General features: G+C 40.4%; 1 protein-coding gene across 5 annotated transcripts in view; it reads right to left on the reverse strand.

The window, feature by feature from the left end:
* The window catches only part of KIF1C (kinesin family member 1C), a 31,612-nt gene extending 15,618 nt beyond the window's left edge, over positions 1–15,994 (reverse strand). Inside the window, exons 1-17 of one of the 5 annotated variants that reach the window (XM_074311681.1) lie at positions 15,736–15,994; positions 14,703–14,915; positions 13,774–13,876; positions 13,420–13,552; positions 12,940–13,016; positions 12,511–12,690; positions 12,094–12,159; positions 11,821–11,999; positions 11,553–11,664; positions 11,168–11,245; positions 10,934–10,999; positions 10,753–10,828; positions 10,319–10,397; positions 9,950–10,095; positions 7,125–7,294; positions 6,887–6,966; positions 6,674–6,749 (exon numbers count right to left, since the gene is read on the reverse strand). In XM_074311681.1, the coding sequence (XP_074167782.1) occupies positions 6,674–6,749; positions 6,887–6,966; positions 7,125–7,294; positions 9,950–10,095; positions 10,319–10,397; positions 10,753–10,828; positions 10,934–10,999; positions 11,168–11,245; positions 11,553–11,664; positions 11,821–11,999; positions 12,094–12,159; positions 12,511–12,690; positions 12,940–13,016; positions 13,420–13,525 (1,491 nt within the window). In that variant the 5' untranslated portion in view covers positions 13,526–13,552; positions 13,774–13,876; positions 14,703–14,915; positions 15,736–15,994. Of the gene's footprint in view, positions 1–6,673; positions 6,750–6,886; positions 6,967–7,124; positions 7,295–9,949; positions 10,096–10,318; positions 10,398–10,752; positions 10,829–10,933; positions 11,000–11,167; positions 11,246–11,552; positions 11,665–11,820; positions 12,000–12,093; positions 12,160–12,510; positions 12,691–12,939; positions 13,017–13,415; positions 13,553–13,773; positions 13,877–14,702; positions 14,916–15,735 lie in introns of those variants that run through there. The other 4 variants (XM_074311680.1, XM_074311684.1, XM_074311683.1 and 1 more) reach the window with 4 other exon arrangements.
* Between the last annotated feature and the right edge of the window lie 6,084 nt (positions 15,995–22,078).

A 22,078-nucleotide genomic window follows, 5' to 3' on the forward strand; every position in this document is an offset into this window, starting at 1 on the left:
AATCTTTGGACTACACATCTAAATAAGAAACTTATCAATTGTGCTGCTGAAACAATGCCCTGCACCGAAATCATCTTATAGCATTCTTTTTAAAGACTTCATTTCTTAAAAAAAGAGAGAGAGAGACAGAGACAGAGACAGAGAGAGACAGAGAGAGACAGAGAGAGACAGAGAGAGAGAGAGAGAGAGAGAGAGAGAGGGGTCTGGTTAGCTCAGAGATTACTCTTTTCCAAAAGGATTAGGATAATGCTTGATGATTTCAGTTAAAAATCTCTTAATACCTCCTGAGTTCACCTATGACCAGAATCCTTAAGGAAAATGATTTAACATCAATTGGAGAATGGCTGAATAAATTGTGGTATATGAATACTATGGAATACTATTATTCTTTAAGAAATGATCAGCAGGATGATTTCAGAGAGGTTTGGAGAGACTTATAAGAATTGATGCTAAGTGAAATAAGCAGAACTAGGAGATCATTATAATGGATGTGGCTCTCTTCAACAATGAGATGATTCAAACCAGTTCCAATATGTTCAGTAATGAAGAGAATCAGCTACACCCAGAGAGAGAACTGTGGGAAATGAGTGCGGTCTACAACACAGCATTTCCACTCTTTCTGTTATTATGTGCTTGCATTTTTGTTTTCCTTCCCAGGTTTTTTTTTTTTCTTTCTAGATCCAATTTTTCTTGTGTAGCAAGATAACTGTATAAATATGTATATACATATTGGATTTAACATATTTAACATGTATTGGACTACTTGCCATCTAGGGTGGGAGGAAGGAGGGGAAAAGTTGGAACAGAAGGTTTTGCAAGAGTCAATGTTGAAAAATTACCCATGCATATGTTTTGTAAATAAAAAGCTATAATAAAAAAAAAGGAAAATGATTTAAAAGGGAATAAAAAGTTTCAGCAAAATAATTCTAGGGAATGCCAAAAGGTAAGAAAACTACTTTCGTTTGATGAATCATAACTATTTGTTTACAGAACTTTTACTTGAGATCTTACTATAGAGTTATGTCTTTGGGTAGATTACAAATTGCAAGTCAAAGATGGCTTTTACAAGATTTATGAAAACATGGGGAAAATCTGTCCTCTTTGGAATTTTTCTCTTTGAGCAGAAGTTCTCAGAATTAGAATTAAATTAATAGATCTCTCTTCCAGGCTTGTGCCCCAAATGCAAAGTAATAAATCTATTTCTCTCATAATTAAATTGAAACAATAGTACAAAAAAGAATTTATATTTCCTGCAGGTTCCAGAGAACAGCTAATAAAACACTTCATTCCTCTCAAAATTAAAAAAAAGAGAGAGAATTACTAATTTAGAATGTTACATTCTCTTATAAGCAGTTGTTTTGTAGATCAGTTTTATTTAGTTGTTTTGTAACAAAGGAGGGCTCAATTAGGAGTGAGAGTAGTATACCAAATCCACAATGTAAAAAAAGAAAAGACATCAATAAATCTTTAAATCTGATCCATATTTTCCTTTATCTTTTTTATCTTTCACAAAATCATAAAAGGCTAATTACAACTCAATCTCCTCCTTCACAAAACCTTGCTGCTGGCTTTTGACCCCATCATGCAACTGAAACCTTTTCCCTTAAGTGCTACATTTCTTCTCAGTTTTGAGCCTACTTTCCTGTAACTTCTGACTCAACCACCCCCTGCCTTCTCCTACTTCATTTCCCACCAACTTTCAGCTGTTGTTGCTTTACTCTCCGAACTTGAACTATGGAGTTCATTTCTAAGAGGAACTAAGTCAAGGGTGAACTCTCAGGGATTGTGTTTCTTCAGACTAGCTACTATCTTCTACCCAGTCATTCCAGACTACCTCTCTCTCCCTTTTTACTTCTTGCTCACACTTTAGTGGGAGAGCCAATGTGTAAACAGTATACAAGTATAATACAAGTTATAGACAGAATAAATGGAAATAATACATAAAGGGAAGGTAGTGAAATTAAAAGGGATCAGGAATGGTTTCCTGTAGAAGGTGGGACTTTAGCTAGCTAGGACTTGAAGGATCCAGAAGACAGAAATACGGAGGGAGAGCATTCCAGGTACAGAAGGACAGTCCAAATGCACAGTAAGAAGATAGAGCATCTTGTTCAAGTTCAGGTTTGTAACCTCAGTCATTAGTAACTGGTCCCTCTTCCTCTTTGTCCCCAATACTGTCAGCTGCCAAGTTTTGTGGCTAATGTTTCTACAATATATAACCCCATACAATCCTTTCCCTACATTAACAGAGCAACTTCCTCAATTTGGGCTTTCATTGCCTCTTGTCTACAATAGCCTACTGGCCTCTTTGCTTCTATTCTCTCCTCATTTTAATATGTGAAGCCTTCCTCTACACTTCCCAGTTGTTAGTGACCTCTCCTTATTCAAATGTTTTGTCTTTATCTAACTATGTACAAGATGTATTTTTCCCTAATAAACTCCCTGAGGACCAGGGTTGTCATTTCTGGTTTTGTATCATTAGTATCTAAGACAGGGCTTTCCACAAGGCAGAAGTTTAATAAATCCCTGCTAACTGAATAATAAAAAAAAATCAGATTGAGATTATTGATAAGAACCCTTCATATAACATTTTCTTCACTTTAAAATACCAGTATCTGTATTATCTTATCCTTCCCTCCAGTTTCAAAAGGAAACAATTTTCTTTCACATCTCTAGAATTTACCTTTCCATTTTACTCTGTACCACATTCTTGCCAAGTAACTCATATTTCTACAACACTCTAAAATTCAGAAAGTACTTTCCTCAAGACAGTTCTATGAGGCACTTATCATAAGTACTTATCCCCATATTACAAAAGAAATAACTTACACTAAAAGGCCCACCGTCATGTCTTAGGAATATACACTGATTTCAAGTTAAAAAATAGTTCAGAGGTTGTCCAATCCACCTTCTCATTTCAAGAGGAAACGAGTCTAGGACAGTTAAAGTGACCTGCCCCAGATCACAAAGGAAATAAGTATAAGAGATGGGTTTTGAACCCCAGGGTTCCTCAATTAATTAATTAATTCCCCCTCTAACATATTCACTCTCACAAGTGACTGAAAAAAAAAATTAATAAACATATCAATCTCTCACCTCCTAAAGAAGGCTCATTTAAAGTCCCCAAGACACAAATTCATTTGCTGATTCTTGTAATCATTAAACCTCACTGCTGCTTCTACACTTTTTTGAAACAGTTCTCTCATACACTAACAATGACTTCCCTCTTGCCATCTCTTAGTCTTTTTGCTTCTTTTACTGATTGAAAGGCTGGACTTGAAATCCAGGAAGATCTGCGTTCAGATCTTACTTTGGACACTTTAGGCAAGTTACCTAACCTCTCTGGGTCTTGATTTTCTGAAATGCAAAATAACACTAAGTATTATCTACCCTCAAAGAGTTGCTGTAAGGTTTAAATGGGACAACATGTGTAAAGCACTTTGCAAACCTTCAAACCAGTCAGTCAATTAAGAGCCAAGCACTGTGTTTAAACACTGGGGATACAAAAAGGCAAAAACAGCAAGGAGATCACAACCTAATGAGGGAGACAATAAGCAAATTATTGGAAACAAAAAGGAAAAATAGTAAAACCAAAAAGAAAAAAAAAAAATTAAGAGAAGAAAAGGCTTCTTTTCCTTGAAAGGGATAGGAAACATCTGGACAGCAGGCTGGATAAGGCCTTTGAAATCATTTGCTAAAGCAACTGAAGGCGATGATCAACTGAAAGTTAGATATAACAACCTTCCATTACTAGAACTCCATAAGTTGATAATTTTGTATGGTCTGCATTTCTATTATCTCTTTCTTTCTAACTTATCCTGCATATGCTTCCTAAAACTTAACTTCATAATCAGAATTTTAGATTCGGAAGGGTCCCTAATCCAATCTAATCAACCCTAACTCAAAAGGAATGATAACCAACAAATCATCCTTTCAATTGTATGTAAAGATCACCAGAGAAGTAAGTCCTCTTTTAAATTAGGGAACAATTCTAATGTTAGAAGCTTTCACTGACATCAGACATAGATTTGCCTCTTTGCAATTTCTATTTATTCCAGATCTAGCCCTCTGAGGCCCAACAAAAATATCATCCCAAATCACTTCATATTCTTTCATGTCTTCATCATGTCCCTCCCTTGCTTTAGAAGCTCCCCCCTGCCCTTTATGTTAAGTCCAAACGGTTTAGCCTGGAATTAGTCTTCCAATTTTAGGTGAATAATCCCAACTATCCAGTATGAAGTATCTGCCCCAAATTAGTCTCTTCAGGTTTCTGTACACAAACCAAGATAATTCCATTTCTACTTTTACGTTTATTATGCTGAAATGTCTTAAAGTCAATCGAAAGTCTTTATTCAGTGAATACTAGAAGACTGCAGTGTTTTCCCCCATTTTACTCTGCCTATACAAATACTTCTTATCCTTAAAAACTTAACTCAATTTCTCCTTCCATGAAGCATTGACTATTCCAGCATCCAGAAATCTTGTCTTTTTCTGAATCTTCAGAATCAGAACTATACAATTTGGCACTAATCTTAATGTTCATTAGTCTTGTCTCTTTAAGCAAACTATAAGCTCTTAAAGCTTGGCTCCTTTCCTATGGTCTTCAACAACATATTTAAGTACATCTCCTTTACGTTAAAAAAAAAAAAAAAAAACCTTTCATTAGGCCCTACCATCCCTGAAACCATGCTACATCTCCCTTTTATCAAATTCCAAAAGAAAGCTGTTTATATTTTGTTGCCTCCAATTCCTCTTTTCACTTATTCCTTTTTGCATTGTGACTTCTGACCTCATCAAATGAAAATATTCTCAGCAATGTCGCCAATAACCTCTTTTAATTACTAAATCTCATGGTTCCTTTTCAGTTTTCATGCTTCACCTTTCAACTGAATTTAACTGCTGACCACTTTTGCCTCCTATATTCTCTCTACTTTGGGTTTTTGTAATTCTGCTCTCTTCTGATTCTCTTACTTATCTGACAGCTTCTCAATTTCTTTGGCTGGCTCATCATCCATAACATGCACCCTTACTGTGGATATCCCAGGGTTATATTTTAGGTTCTCTTTTCTTCTCTCTCTATACCATAGTTCCTTAACCTGGGTTACATAAACTTGTTACTTTAATATTTTGGTAAACTATTTCAACATAATTGGTTTTCTGTTAGTTTTATTTTATGCATTTAAAAAACCATTATTGTGAGGAGTCCATACAAAGAGGTCAAAAAAGGGGTTAAGAACATCTCTCCAAGATTTTTTATCTTAATAACTTCAATAATTCCCATGTATTTATCATCTCTCTGTAGATGACTAGGATAGATCTTTCTCCTGTCTCTATTGAATCAATTACATAATAATTACATCACAAAATGCCTACATGGACATTTAAAATGAGAGGTTCCAGAGACACTCAATGTCTAAAACTAAACTCATTCTTTTTTCCAAAATCTTCCCTTCTCCCAAACTTCCACATTTTTGTTAATGACACCTCTATCCCAGGTTCATAACTTCAGCATCATGTTGGACTCCTCTTTCTATTTAACCCTAGATAGCTAATCTGTTGCCATCTTACCATTTCTACTTCCACACTTTTCCATCACACCTTTCTTTCTATTTCTGTCCTGCTACATTATTCCAACATTCTCCTAACTGGCCTCCTTTCACAAGTTTCTTACATCAACATCCTACACGTTGTTTGTTCTGACGGCTTTCTATTGTCTCCAAAGATAAAAACAAAAACCTACCATCCTCTGGTTAGCTTTTAAAAGCTCTATACCAGTGGTCCTCACAACTTTTAAAATAGGGGACCAATTCACTGTCCCTCAGACTGTTGGAGAGCTGGACTATAGTAAAAACAAAAACTCATACTCTGTCTCCGCCCCTCAGCTCATTTGCCATAACCCAGAGGGTCGCATAAACGTCCTCAGCGGGCCACATCTAGCCCATGGGCTATAGTTTAAGAACCCCTGCTCTATACAAATCTTTTCAGCCTCACTGGACATCATTTCCCCTCTACATGCTGCAGTCCTGCCACTGACCTTCTCTCTGTTCCTCACACATGATAAAACTGTCTCTCACATCTGTGCCTCTGCATTGCCTTATCCCACAGGTGGATTTCTCTTCTTTGGCTCCAAAGAATCTTTCTTCTGTTAAGATGTATCTCAAATACCACCTTCTGCAAGAAGCCTTTCCTATCCCTCCAATTGCTGATGTTTTTCTCCCAAATCATGCTGGCACTTAGCTACTATGCATTTATTCACTTTATGTTTGTGCTATATATATTTGTGCTTATATGTATAACTTAACTCCTGCATTAGGATGTAAGTTTCCTCGTGGGTAGGATTTGCCCTTCAATTCCCAAGAGGAGATTTCTACCTTTGTCCTTGCAATCCCAGTTCCTGACATACAGTAGGTACTTTATAAATGGCTGACTTCTGCAGGTCTCTACAGAGTGAGACACAGAGGTAATTTAAGTAACTGAGAAGGGAGGTAAACGATAGAGATGAGATTGTGTGAGAAGAAACCAAGAAAAAAAGGGAGAAAGGTTAATGATACCAGAGGGACAGACCACAAGAGGAGACAACACAATCAAATATAAATATTTCTTTTGCCCGCCAACCCTACCACTCTTCCCCTCACTACTGCAGACTTCCCTTTGACTCTTCACCTGGCCTCCTCACCTTCTTGGGGGAAAAGACGCCCACAGTCCCCCCATCTTCTCGTACAGCTACACCCATCTCTGCCAGCAATGCTTCTCTGTGGGTAAGGAAAAGAGATGCTCATATTGCTTCCCTTTTGTTCTCCAGGTTCCTTCTCCATAGGGACAAATAACCCAATCCCTCATTCTTCCCTTTCTGAAAACCTAGGTAACCAAAGACCTCAAAATCCCATACCTCTCCATTCTTAGAGCTTCTGTCTTACGTAGTTTCTCCTCCCAAGTTTCATTCAGCTCTGCAATGATCTTTTCTGTCTCCTGGATCCAAAGAAATAATAGGTCAGCACATCCCTTGACAAGTATCTCTCATGAAGATCTCTCAAACACATATGGTCTCAGCTCCCTCTCACTCCAAGAAACTGTGGTATTCTCAAAATTGCTTTCTCAAGCAGCTGATGAGTCCCCAGGTTTCTTACCTGTAGTCTCTCCATAGCTTCCTCAGGTCCAATATGGGGCTCAGTATTAGAAGAAAATGATGACTCCAGCTCCCCATTGTGAACTGGGGTACTCAAAGGTGAGTCTGGGGCAGGTGTGGATGGCAAAGCAGGCAAGCCAGTTTCACAACTTCCCTTTTCTAGCTTTGCAACTGAGGCAAAGAAAGAGGCAAAAAAGAATGAGTCTTTTTAAAAATACCCTGAAATACAAAAGAAAAGACATCTAGAATGAATTTTACAGAAACAGAAAAGAGTTTAGAAATCATCTACTCCAAAGCAAAAATCCTTCCTACAGCTATTCATTAACAATTCAGTATATGAAACTTTTAAGCAGGGATGATACAAAGACTCTCTGCCCTCAAAGAGCCTTTGTTTTATTGGGTAGGTACATGTCCAAAGATAAGTAAATACAAAGTAATCTGAAGCACAAACTAGAAGAAGGAGGCAAGGCTTCCAGGTCAATGTCATCTGAGCTAGACAATAAAGATTCTAAAAAAGAGGAGGGAGACAAACATTCCAGGACTAGAGGATAGCTTGTGACAAGGAATAAAAATAAGAAATGGCACATTAAATTCAGAGAATAGCTAGAGGGCCAGTTAAGCTACACTTGAGAATACTAAAAAGTAATATGAATTATCAAGTCCAGAAGATGTTGGTACCAAGTTATGGGGGGCTTTAAATGCCAGACTGAAATGTTTATATTGCCTCCTAAAAAATAAGAAAACATTTAAACATTTAAAATGTGTTTAATAGGAGGATACCTACAATGTAAAATTATTTTGGTAATTTTGTGGAAGATGAATTGAAGAGGCAAGAGAGGAGAGGCAGAGAAACCAATTAAGAGGTTATTTTAATAGTTTGAGCAACATGGGATGAGGCCTTGGGGCCCTGAACAAGCACAATAATTATACTGAAAGGAAGACAAGCCAGCAGTGTTACAACTGGGTTTATATCCCAAAGAGATCTTAAAGAAGGGAAAGGAACCTGTATATGCAAGAATGTTTCTGGCAGAAACCAGAAACTGAGTGGATGCCCATCAATGGCTGAATAAGTTGTGGTATATGAATGTTATAAAATATTATTGTTCTGTAAGAAATGACCAGCAGAATGATTTCAGAAAGGCCTGGAGAGACTTACATGAACTGATGCCAAGTGAAATGAGCAGAATCAGGAGATCATTATACACGGCAACAGCAATACTATATGATCATCAATTCTGATGCGCGTGGCTCTCTTCAACAATGAAATGAACCAAATCAGTTCCAATTGTCCAATAATGAAGAGAATCAGATACACCCAGCGAAAGAACTATGGGAAATGAGTATGGACCGCAACATGGCATTTCCACTCCTTCTGTTTTTGTCCACTTGCATTTTTGTTTTCCTTCTCAAGTTATTTTTACCTTATTTTTAAATCAGATTTTTCTTGTGCAACAAGATAACTGTATAAATATGTATACATATATTGCTTAACATATACTTTAATATGTATTAATCTACCTGCCATACAGGGGAGGGGATGGGGGAGTTGGAACAGAGGATTTTGCAAGGGTCAGTGCTGAAAAATTACCCATGCATATATGTCTTGTAAATAAAAAGCTATTAAAAAAAAAAAAAAAAAGGATAGAGATAGACTAATAGTAGATAAACCAATACTTGGCAACTGATTGAATATAAGAATGAGGGATGAATCCAAATAAAAAATATGGTGTTGAATGTCCTTAAAAGAAACAGCAAATTTTGGTATAGGGGAAAATTTGGAGTGAGGATAGGGAAAAAAAATGATGTTCCTCCAACTCGACTTGAACATCTTCAAGAACAGAATTCACCGGCCACCTTATTAATCCATGCATTCCATGCTGAGACTAAATCTCTCTTGTTAATATTTCATCCATTAGTTCTGCCCTCTAAAACAATGGGAAATAAACCTACTTTCCCTGCCACATGGTTATCTTTCATGTTCTTTAAGGGCAGAGATGGGAAAGATTATATCAACTGAATGGCACAGAAGATAGGTACAAGACTTGTCTAGTAGTCAGAAACACCCAAATTCAAATCCTGTGTCTGACACTTGGCTATATAACCCAGATCATGTTAATTTAACCTCTGCATGCTTCATGTTTTCATCTGTAAAATGGAGATAGTTACAGAGATTTCAACAAGATATTAATTGTAAAGTGCTCTGCTAACCTTAAAGATTTTTATAAATGCCAGCTGCTGTCATTATTGACAACATTGTGGTTTGTAGAAGACAATTCTGTATTCCTCCTTAGTCTTTTCTTTTAATCATGTTCCAACTTAGCAATTTTCCTTTAAAAAATGACTCAAAATAGAATATATTAGAGATATTATCTGACCAGTATGGATTATATTAGTTATAATCTTACTATGACCTAGACTTTCTATACTTCTGAAAATTCCCAACTCTTTCTTTAATAACTGCTGCCAAGCCAAGTCTCTCTATATATAATAGTAATTTTTTTTAATTTAACTATAGGAATTTCCATTTTCCCCTACATTAAGTCTTGCTGGCTTGGTCCCAGAATTCTGATCTATCAAGATAATTATGAATCCTGATTCTCTCCATGGTATTAGCTATGAACTTTGTTCTACTTAACAAGTTTTATGAACTTCTCTCCTAGCTCTTCATTATCTAAGTAATAAGTAAACACTTAATAATAAATATTTGTTGAATTGAATTCATCCAAAACACCAACAACATTAAGAAATACCCTAACCACATACAGGTGAGGAACCTGATGGTAGATAAGATGGAAACCCAGCTCCCAACCTCCCAGTCCCCTGTACCTCCCAGAGCAGAGGCTGAGAGCCCCTGGGCCAGCAGCAGGTCTCGGAGCCGGGCTACCTCTTCCTGTAGCTCTCTGATCAGCCGTGCATTAGGGTCTTCATTGATAACTGCATTACAGCGAATCTGCTTGGTACGGTCTGCATATCTGAGGCAGGGATGGAGGGTCAGGGCAGCCTAGACTTCAGCCAGCTCCCTTTTATGGTCTGTTTGTCTGTCTGCTTCTCCATCTCTTCCAATCAATCAACATGTCTAAAGATATAGGAAGGGCACTACAGAACCCTTAAATCAAGGTCCTAAACAACTATCCCCTAGGTCCCTGGCTTTCCCTGTCTGTCCATCTGATGCTTTCAGTGTCCCAGAATCCCAACCTGAGGGTGCTGAGTGTCTCTTCATAGTTGATATCTGCAGGGCTTAAAGCAGCAATCATTGCTGTGCGTGAATTTCCTCCTGGAAATAAATGAGAGGAACCAATGAGGCTGAATTTCAACGGGAGTCAAACTCGCTAAAAGTATGTATAAGAAAAGTATGTATACCTAGAATACAGTGATCACCTAGAAAATGAGAACCAGGGTAGGGCAGGGCACTTAGGGAATGAACAATGGGAGAATTATGAAGTTAATAGTAGAGTCTTGGCAGCAATGAGAGAAGTGTGAAGTCCCTGCAAAGGTCATGAAGTTAGTGGGAAGCATGAAGTGACTAAGTGGTTATAGGGATAGCAGTGGAGAGAATAATCAATGCCATAATCAGTTCAACAAAACGGGATCTAGTAACATAAAAAAAGCCAAGGCATAAGTGCTCTCACCTAAATTCTCCTTTAGCAGCCACGTAAGCACAGAATCCCTATAAGGGATGAAATCTGATTTCCGCTTCTTTGATTGCTAGAAACAACAACAACAACAAAAAAAACAGTGCAAGTGATATGAGATGGGAACTCTTTCACCAGTAGAACTCCCTCTTTCTGACAATAATGATCCAGGTCTTACCATTTCTGCTAGGGCTGAGATCACTTTTCCTAAAGTGGTCAGGGACTTATTTATATTGGCACCTTCCTGGAAAGGGAGAAAAAAATGGGCAGTGAGGTGGCCTCTGAATAATTCCTTCTAGCCCCTCAACAGAACCTCTGCCAGACCCCATTCTTCCCAGATTCCTCACTCCATATTGTCAGAAATGGATCTCTTCCTATATAACATGCCTGATGTCTTCAAGTCCCTTCTCACCTTCAGTCTCATGCCCCGAGCCCCTGAAGAATCAGCTCGTTCACTCCCAGCCAGATCCACTAAACTAATTTTACTGACCTGGAGGTTAAAAGAAAAAACAGGAAATGATGAATTAGGCCAGGGGGAAAAACATAGGAGACAAAAGCAATGATGGAGCTACTCAGCAGAAACTTGGACAATTACTCAGTAATTTAAACAGATATATTATTATTTTTCTTTTTGAAGGAAGTGGTAGAAATTGGAGGAAAGATGATCAGAATCAAAGTGACATGCTTTTTCCAATAAAGTAGGGAAAGGTGGTATCCCTACGCTGAAAGGAAAAGCAATGAGTCTTAGGTTCAAGAGTAAAAAGTGAGAAACCCAGAGGGGAGACAGAAAAGGCTACCTTCTCTGTGTCCAGTCCTGAGAACTGGTCATGACAACGCTGAGTAAAAACAATAGTGAAGACAGCATGAGAACGGCTGCTGGTCTCATTCATGTTGGTAGCAGCCACTGTCCTAAAGAAGGGGAAAAGGAGAAAGATTGGGATCCGGGGATCCAGACTCATCAGCCTAGGCTTCTTCCTGGGATTCAGGCATTTAGAGTTTTAGGCCCAAACTCCCTCCCCTTCCAGTGTTATTCCCCTCAGGCTCCCAGGCCCTACCATTCCTCACCGGGCCTTATTGCCACAGTCCATTAAGTCAGCGATGTCAGCATAGGAGGTAACTGCCAGCTTGGACAGGTCCTGAACATAGGGGCCCAAGATGGGGTGCTCTCGCACCCGCAGACCCCCCCTACTCTTGGGGTTCAAAAGGTCCCGTACACGTTCACAATAGATCTCCATGTAGCTCACCTGGAGCAGAGGGTATAATAATCCATGTGTTTGTAGTTAGTTTTAATTTTTTCTCTGTCCCACCTAACCCAGTTCCTCTGAGTCCCTTTCTTACCTCCACAGAGTAGGACAACTGAGCATTCTGGTTCTCACTAACTCGAGAGAAGAGGTCCTCACAGAGCTAAAGAAAAGAAAAAAGAAGCAAAAAAAAAAAGGGGGGGGGGAGGAGACAAGAGTCAAACTTCTCCAAGCCACTCTAATCAAGAAAAGGAACCTCGTTCTAACACCCAATCTTCTCTTCCCTTCTCAGCTAGTTCAGGCTCTCCTTCCACTGAAAGCCTAGGTATTTTCTAAACTCTCAAGAATCCCTTGGGTCCAAGCTCTCTAAACCTCTAATCTTTAGGCCCTCCCTTAACCCTGAATTTCTTCCTTCCTTCCTCAAACCAGACACTTGTGCCCTTTGCCACTGACTTCTCTCAGGAACTCAGGGATCTCCCATTTCACTTCTCCCTGGAACATCTGAGGGATATACCTGAGGCACAATGCCTTGCTGTCCAGGTTCCTGCCGCCCCATCATGGTATAGGATTTTCCAGCACCTGTCTGTCCATAGGCAAAGATGCAGACATTATAGCCCTCAAAGGCATGAAGCAACATCTCTTCTCCAATATCCTGATACACTTGAAGCTGAGATGCAAACTGAGGGTCCTCTGCCTGAGAAGATTCAAGAACAAAGAAATAAGGTATCAGGACAAGGAAGAGATGAGAACTAGTTGTTTTGGTCTTCAGTATTCAAGACTCTGTCTCTCTGTTTCCCAGTCCCCAATCCTTGCCCAGAACCCAAGAATCTAACCACACCCTGCCTTTCCCAAGCCTTCCTCACTACTCTACTACTAGTCCTACTCCCCACCCCTCAAATCTTCCCCTGCAGTCTCCCTTCCCCTTCCAAGTAAGTAATCTTACCGAGGTGTGGGACCAGTAGGAGTAATCAAAGGTGAAGCTTTTGGGAGCATCCTTGCTTTGCTTGGGGTTAGTGATAGCTAACAAAGGAAATGAGGTAAGGACAGGGCTGGGCTCCAAACTCCAGAACTCTTTTCCCACATAGCCTCAGCCCTTGGATCAGGGAACCAGGAACCCTCTGCCCCAGTTCACAGCTCCCATTTAAGACTCCCCAACCCCCTCTAGTCACTAGAGCTAATTTTGGCTCCCTAGGACCTGCCTTCCCACTGAGCTGCCTCCCTGATTGGGCAACCAGGGCTGGAGGCCAACATTCCTTATTCCCTCCCCCCCATGGCCCAGAGAACACACAAGAGAAAGGACTGCTCCCACCCCTACTCTATGCTCACCTAAAACCCTCCCAGTGCCTCTAGTGGGCATGTCCAATGTCCTCCAGCCTTCCCCCAATCCCAGAAATCCCTGCCAATGCCCCTGGGACTCACTCACAGGTGGTGTTGCCCTGCATGCTGACCACACACTTGGCATCATGGCTGCTCTCTCGGGCGTTAAAGGGTCGTACCCTCACAGCAACCTTCACTGAGGCACCTGCCATGGCCCTAGAGACTCCCACCCCACTCAGCTGGAAAACGGAAGGGGAAGATGGTACAGGTAGCACCAAGAAAAGAAGAGGTAACAAAAGATTTCCATTCCACCATTTCCTCCCCCCTCAAGGACCCAAATATCTCCTACTTTTCCCAACCTTCCAGTAATACACACACTCAGAAACCCACTTCCATCTTCCAACCCCAGCTTTCCTTCACCCTGTACATCTTTCTCCCCTCCAACTCCCAAGCTCGTTACCTGGTGTCCTGGCCCCAGGTTGGGGATACCGTGTTGCCTCTGGCTGCCACTGGCCCTTGTAAGGGGGGCCCCATCCTTTGTTTTGGGCCTGGTAGCTCCTGGGCTGTGGGGGATAAATGATAACACTGGGCTGTAGGGAATATCGGATGAAGTCCCCTGAAATCCCTAGGTTCTATTTAAGAGGCATAGCCAAGATGGGAGAAGGGCAGTGGAGGAGATAACTAAATGCCTAATGATTTAGGTGAGTTTTGTCCAAGATGAAACCAAAAACTTGGAGAACTGTCCTAAATCCACTAATAAAGGACACAGATCCTCAGATAAAGGGTAGGTGGAAGACACAGTCTGAGAGTGGGGATGGGTGAGAAGTAGTCATGACAAATATAATCAAACATAAAGGAGTAACTGGGGCAGGACCCAGAGAAATTAAAAGGGAGAAGAGTTCTGAGGTAGACAGAAAGTGGGAGAGAGAAGAAACTGAGAAAAACAATGAGGAATCAGTAACTAATTTCCTACTCTGAAGAATTCCGACCCCATCTGCCCAATCAGTTGATAATTATTTATTAATCACTATAGTGCTAAGCCCTGAGGACATAAAGAAAGGAAAAAAGCATCATCAAGGAGTTCACAAAGGCAATCTACAAACAAGTATGGATATACAAGGTATATATAGGGTAAACTGAAGGTAATCTCAGTTGCTAGCAATGTACACTGGCTTGTATATGTTACACACATACAACCGCCCATCTCCAAATGTAAATGCGGAAAAGAAAGGGGAGAGCAGAGAAGTCTTCAGACTTCAGCCCCAGACCCTGGGATTCTTCCATCCCACCTGCCCCCATCCCGCTTTTCCCTCCAAGGACAAGGACACCGGGAGGGTGATGCCTCCTGCTTCCCTACAACTCTCCGGAGGAAAGGGATGATGCTCTTACCAAGAATGAGCAAAGGTGACTCTGGGTTCCTCGTGGGACAGGGGGAGGAGGAAGGATCGATAAAGGGGGCCTGGACGCCCGGATCCCTGGGCCCGGTCCTCCCCCCGCCGTGGGACCCCAGCACCGGCGCTGGAAGGCTGGAAGGTGTCAGGCAGGAGCCCAGGAATGTGGATGAGCTGGTGGCTACACCCTGGGAGGAGAGCCTGGGCCGGCCTACGCCCACAAGAACAAGGGCAGGGAGGGCGAGACACACAGATCCTGGGCTTTCCTCTTCACACCCAAGACTGCGTTCACTGCCCTCCGCAGCTGGGCTTTAGCTCGGGCTCTACAGGCCGGGGCTGGGAGGTCGGGGAGAAGAAACTGGGAGAGAGCTGTGTGGGCAGTGACAGAAAGGCTCAAGGGGAGACTCGCGGCTACCTCCGGAAACCAGCGCTGACCTACAGCTCCTCCGGGGGGAGGGAACGCAGGGACACCGGGCTGGGCGCCGAGGGGAGGGGGTGACAAGCTGAGGGGGGCTCGCCCGCTGGGACACAAATCAGAGCCTGGAGGCAGGCAGGGCGGGAGGCTCAGAGCGGCCGGGCACAGGCCTGGAGACAGGGAAGCAGGGGAGAGAACTGGGATAAAAGGGAGCCAGAACTCCGCGGACCGAGATGCAGGGAGGAGCGCTGGCTGCGGCCGAGGCCCAGGGCGATCGCCGGGGGCACGGGCAGGGAAATACCAGGGTGCCCAGCCCTGCCCGATCAATGCCAACTCCAAAGCCCCTACTTCCTCCCCTAGCCACTGGGGGCACCCCGGCGGGGACGGAGCTCGCGGGGAAGCCGGGACACTGCGGCGCCCTAGGAGTGGGTGCCCGGGCCGCCTGTCCGGCGCCCCTCGCCTCCAGTGTTGCGCTGAATCAGGGCCCCCGTGGCGAGGCCGGCGAGGCCCGGCCTGGCTCCTTCTCGTACTCCGGTCTCTCGGATAGACGCCGGGGGTCTTTCCCGCCACACCCGCACCCCGGGCCCAACGTTGCTCTGGGGCCGCGAGCGCTTACCTAGGCTCCCCTCCTCCTCCTCCTTCCTTTTCCTCCTCCTCCTCCTCTTCCTCCTCCTCTACTTCCCAGGACCAGCTCTCCTCGCCCGAGTGCCTCGCTGGGGACGAGGAGGCTCCCGGGGAGATTTCCCCCAGGCCCCTGCACCGGGGCTGGGGGAGGAGGCGGTGAAAGACTGAGGGGACTGAGAGCAGAGCTGCCGCGCAGCTGCGCCCGGCCGCCGCGGCTACAGCCAGCCAGCTAGCCAGCAGGCGCCGGGGGGGGAAAAGAGGAGTGGGGGGAAGGGGAGGGGGAACCGGCTGCGCGCGCGCGTACGCGCGATCACGCCGGGGCGGGCAGAAAACTGGCTACTCCTAGTTAAAAGGGCGATGCGCCCAGCTGCCAGGAGCCGGCTTGGGAACGCTGCGGAAGCCGGCCAGGGTGCCCAGGCTCCACCAGGGAGGAAAAGGGGAACGAGGCATCCTGCTCCCCATCCTTCAGGGCGCCATCTGGTGGGTCCTTTCTTTCTGGTCCATGACAAACTTGCTGCTTCCGCTGCCCCTCGGAGGTTGTTTCAGGTACTCACGCCTTCCCCTGCCAACCTCGCTGATACTCTTTCTGCAGCCCGTTATCTCAAGCTACCCCAGCTATTCTCTGTCCATCACCAACTGGCTCCCTCTGCCCACAATCATAACTCACATTTCTTTTAATAGTTTTTTTTATTATAGCTTTTTATTTACAAGACATATGCATGGGTAATTTTTCAGCACTGACCCTTGCAAAACCAGCTGTTCCAACTTTTCCCCTCCTTCCCCCCACCCCCTCCCTTAGATGGCAGGCAGTCCCATACATGTTAACTATGTTAAAGTATATGTTAATATACGTTGTATGTATACGTATTTATACAGTTATCTTCCTGCATCAGAAACATTGGATTTAGAAATCTGGTAAAAATAGCCTAAGAAGAATATCAGAATTGCACGCGGACAAAAATAGGAGTGGAAATGCTATCTTGTGGTCCACATTCATCTCCCAGAGTTCTTTCACTGGGTGCAGCTGGTTCTCTTCATTATTGAACAAATGGAAATGATTTGGTTCATCTCATTGTTGAAGAGAGCCATGTCCATCAGAATTGATCATCATATAGTATTATTGTTGAAGTGTATAGTGATCTCCTGGTTCTGCTCATTTCACTCAGCATTTTAGTTCATATAGGTCTCTCCAAGCCTCTCTGAAATCATCCTGCTGGTCATTTCTTACAGAACAATAATATTCCATAACATTCATATACCACAGTTTACCCAGCCATTCTCCAATTGATGGGCATTGATTCTTTTTCCAGTTTCTGGCCACTACAAATAATTCACATTTCTCAAACATTTATAAAATCCTTTCCATGAAACCTTGAGTGCAAGCATTAACATGGTGGGTGTGATTTTTTTTTTTTTTTTTTTTACAATTTCCAGTTGATCCTTCTAACCACTCCCACCCTCAGGTCCTATATCCAATTTGTTGCCAATGTGTGTTGATTTCTGGAATACTTCTTTCCTATGCCACTGTCATCTTATCTTTTTAAGCTCTTTGGAAAAAGAGTCAAATGCTGATCTCTTGCGTTCTAGCACCATCTACAGATTGAAGAGGTGAAACCTCTCAAAGGTGCCTAATTCTCCACTTCCATCAGTGGTTTGAGAGGGGAAAATAGAGGTAGACTTTGCATTTGCTTTGTTATGAGATTTTTGAACCTGATTGGATAGAGCAGAATCCTGTTGAGTCAAGAATTGGGTGGGTTTTGATTTGGTTGCTTAAGAAGCCAATTTTGGGAGTTTTATGGTAAGCTTTTTGCTTTGCTATTAAAGGTAATTGATCAAAAGTCAGATTGTAAGGGGTGAAAAGAGAGAAAGTAGAGCACTTTTTGCAGAAAGCTTTTTCTAGGAGTTTAGGCACAAAAGACTGAAAAAATAATAATTAGGGATCAAAGGATCAAGTGCAGTTTTTTGAATATGAGAGAGACATGAGCATGTTTGTAAGTAGTAGGGAAGGAGCCAGTATATAGGGAGAAATTAAAAATAAGTGATAGTGGAAATGCAAATTTTTGAACTATTAAAAAAAAAAAGATGGATAGGTAATTGATCAAAGCAGAATCTTATTAAGTGAAGAGAGTGAGTTTGTCAGAGAGCCAACATGAGTTGTCTGGCTCAAGGTAACGTCTGGCTATAAGAACAAAATACTTTCTCAGTGCCCTGTTAAGAGTTACTGTCAATTTTATGAAAAAGCCAATAAGATAGATAAATCTTTATTTAATTTGATTAGAAAAAGAAAAGAAGAAAACCAAATTACTAGTATCAAAAATGAAAAGGGTGAAGTTACCACCAGTAAAGAGGAAATTAAAACAATAATTAGGAGCTATTTTGCCCCACTATATACCTATAATTCTGACAATCTTTGTGAAATGGATGCATATTTACAAAAAATGTAAATTGCCCAGATGAAAGAGGAAATAAAATACTTAAATAAACCCATTCTAGAAAAAGAAATTCAGTAAGCCATCAGTGAGCCCCAAGAAAAAAATCTCCAAGGACCAAATGGATTTACAAGTGAATTCTATCAAACAATAAAAGAACAATTAATTTCAATACCATATACACTAGGGAAAGAAAGAGTCTTGCCAATTTCCTTTTATGGTACAAATATAAATAAACCCAGAAGAACCAATGAACATTGATACAAAAAATTTAAATAAAATATTAATAAAGAGCAATTTATCATGGGGAACTATGACAAAATGAGATTTATACCAGGAATGCAGGGTTGCTTCAATATCAGAAAAATCATTGGCATAATTGACCATTTCAATAATAAAGCTAACAGAAATATATGATGATCTCAATAAATGCAGAAAAACATCTTGACAAAATATAGCACCAATTCCTATTAAAAACATTAGACAGTAATGTTTCCTTTCTTTAAAAGGAAAAGCAGCATCTATTTAAAAATCATCAGTAAGCATTATATATAATGCAGATAAGCTAGCAGCATTTCCAGTAAGATTAGAAATGAAACAAGGATGTCCTTTATCCCCATTATTATTCTATATTGTACTAGAAATGTTAGATTTGGCAAATAGAGAAGAAAAAGAAATTGCAATGAGGAAACCAAACTATCACTTTTTTGCAGATGATATGGTGATATACTTAGAGAATCCTGGAAAATTCTAACAAACTACTTGAAACAATGAAAAACTTTAACAAAGTTGCAGGACATAAAATAAATCCATATAAATCATTGGTATTTGTATATATTACCAACAAAGCCCAGCAGCAGAAGCTAGAAAGAGAAATTCCTTTTAAAATAATAGTAGATAAGATAAAATATTTGGGGATTCTGATGCAGTTAGTGACAGTGCAGAGAGTTGTGAGAATTGGGGTGGGGAATCCCCTCTGGTTGGTGCACGTCCAACATGAAAGAATTTGCAAACCCAAAAAAGTCTGAATGGTAGAAAAGGAATTGTTCACTAAGAATGGGCTCTCTTAGTGGGTAAATTGCTAATGAGGAATTTTGCAAAGAGTGTGTAACAGACCCCTGTTTTATGGGTAAATCTTGGCTTGAGGTTTAGGGGGGCAGTTTGAGCTGATTATCAGACCAAGATCTCCAATTGAATGAAATCATTTTTGAAGGCTTTTTTTCCAGTCTGGAATTTCCTAAAGGGGATCCAGGTCACCCCCAAAAGATCAATGGAGGGTGATCTGACCAAGATCTCCAATTGAATGATGTTGGAAAAGTATGCTTTTTCCCATAGGAGTGTCTGAGACTTCAAATTTAGTTTCAGGGTTCACCCCCATCATTTCTACCTACCAAGTCAAACCAAGAAACTATATGAACACAGTTATAAAACACTTTTCATTAAAATAAAGTCAGATCTAACAAGTGGAAAAATATCAATTGCTCATGGGTAAACTGAGCTAATATTTGAAAAATGACAATTATACCTAAATTAATCTAAATTATTCACTGCCATACCAATCAAACTACTAAAAAAATTATCTTATAAAAGAGAAAAAATAGCAACAAAATTCATCTGGAAGAGAAAAAGATCAGTAATATCAAAGGAATTCTTGGAAAATAATACAAAGGAAGTTGGCCTAGCCATATTAGCCTTAAAGCTAAATTTATAAAGTGGCAATTATCTGATTGGCTACGATGACAGGAAAAGATAATGATAACGCTGAAGGGGATGTGTTGGTGGAGTTGTGAACATATCCAACCATTCTGGAGAACAATTTGGAACTATGCCAAAGGACTATCAAACTGTACATACTTTTTGATCCAGTAATGGGATACTAGGTTTGTATCCCAAAGGGATCATAAAAAGGGGAAAAGAGCCCAGATGTGCAAAAATGTTTAAGCAACCTTTTTTGTAATGGTAAGGAACTGGAAACTGAATGGATGCTTATCAGCTGGGGAATGGCTAGATATGTTATGATATATGAATATTATGGAATATTATTGTTCAATAAAAACAATCAGCAGGATTATTTCAGAAAGGTCTGAAGAGACTTATATGAACTGATGCTAGGTGAAGTGAGTAGAAGTAAAAGAACATTGTACATAGCAGCAACAAGATTATATCAAATGTGATGGGCTTGATGATTCAGAACAATTTCAATAGACTTGTGATAGAGAGAACCATCTACATCCAGAGAGAGGACTATGGGAACTAAATGTGGATTACTACACAGTATTTTCACCTTTTGTTATTGTTATTGTTTGCTTGCTTGTTTTTGTTTCTTTTTTTTTTAATCTAGTTTTTCTTGTGGAGCATGATAAATGTAGAAATGTTTAAAAGAATTGCACATATTTAACCTATATTGGATTACTTGCTCTCTGAGTAAGGAAGGAAGAAAAATATAAAAATAAAAATATAAACAAGATTTTGCAAGAGTTAATGCTGAAAACTACCTTTGCATGTATTTTGAAAAATAAAAAGCTATTATTAAAAAAAATAAAGTAGCAGTCATCAAAATCATTTGGTACTGGCTAAGAAAGAATGGTGGAGCAGTAGAAGAGGTTAGGTATGTAAGACACACTAGTCAGTTACTATTATTTGATAAATACAAAGACTCCAGATTCTGGGAGGGGGAAACCTCAAATGTGACAAAAATTGCTGTAAAAACCTGAAAATAATATGGCAGAAACTAGGCATTGACCAAAATCTCACACCCTATACCAAGATAAGGTCTAAATTAGTTCATGATTTAGACATAAAGGTTATACTGTAAGCCTATTAGGAGAACAAGGAATAGTTTATTTGACAGATCTTTGGCGAAGAAGAAATTTATGACCAAACAAAAAAATTGAAACACTATCAAATGCAAAATGGATAATTTTGGTTATATTAAATTCTTTAATTTTTTTTTTTTAAGGCTGGGGTTAAGTGACTTGACCAGTGTCACATAGCTAGGAAGTGTTAAATGTCTGACACCAGATTTGAACTCAGGTCCTCTTGACTTCAGGGCTGATGCTGTATCCATTGCATCATCTAGCTGCCCCTAGTTATATTAAATTAAAAATGTTTTGTACAAACAAAACCAATTCAGCCAAGATTAGAAGGGAAGCAGAAAACTGAAAAACAATTTGTATAGCCAATGTTTCTGAAAAACCCTCATTTCTAAAATATATAGAGAATGAAATTAAATTGATGAGATTTACATTTATTATAAATTTACAAATCATTCCCCAATTGACAAATGATCAGATATGAACAATTTTCAAATAAAGAAATTAAAGTTATCTATAATGTGAAAAAATGCTCTAAATCACTATTGATTAGAGAAATTAAAATTAAAACAATTCTGATATACCATTTCATACTTGTCAAATTGACTAAGATGACAGGAAAAGATAATGATAAATATTGGAGAAGATGTGGAGGGACACTATTGGGACACTAATGCATTGTAGGTGGAGTTGTGAACTGATCTAGCCATTCTGGAGAGTAATTTGGAACTATGGCCAAAGAACTGTCATACCCTTTGATCCAGCAGTGCCACTACTGAGTCTGTATCCCAAAGAGGTTATAAAAGAAGGAAAAGAATCCACGTGCACAAAATTGTTTGTAGCAGCTCTTTTTGTTAATGAATGTCTGTCAATTGAGAAAAGGCTGAATGAGTGATTATATATTAATATAATGGAATATTATTGTTCTATAAGAAAGAATGAGCAGGCTGATGTCAGAAAAACCTGAAAAGACTTACATGAACTAATACTAAGTGAAGTGAGCAGAACCAGGAAAACATTGTACATAATAACAGCAAGACTGCATGATGATCAAACATGATCAACTTAGCTCCTCTCAGTAATATAGTAATTA

The sequence above is a fragment of the Sminthopsis crassicaudata genome, chromosome 4, assembly GCF_048593235.1.
Source record: "Sminthopsis crassicaudata isolate SCR6 chromosome 4, ASM4859323v1, whole genome shotgun sequence".
NCBI lineage: Eukaryota > Metazoa > Chordata > Mammalia > Dasyuromorphia > Dasyuridae > Sminthopsis > Sminthopsis crassicaudata.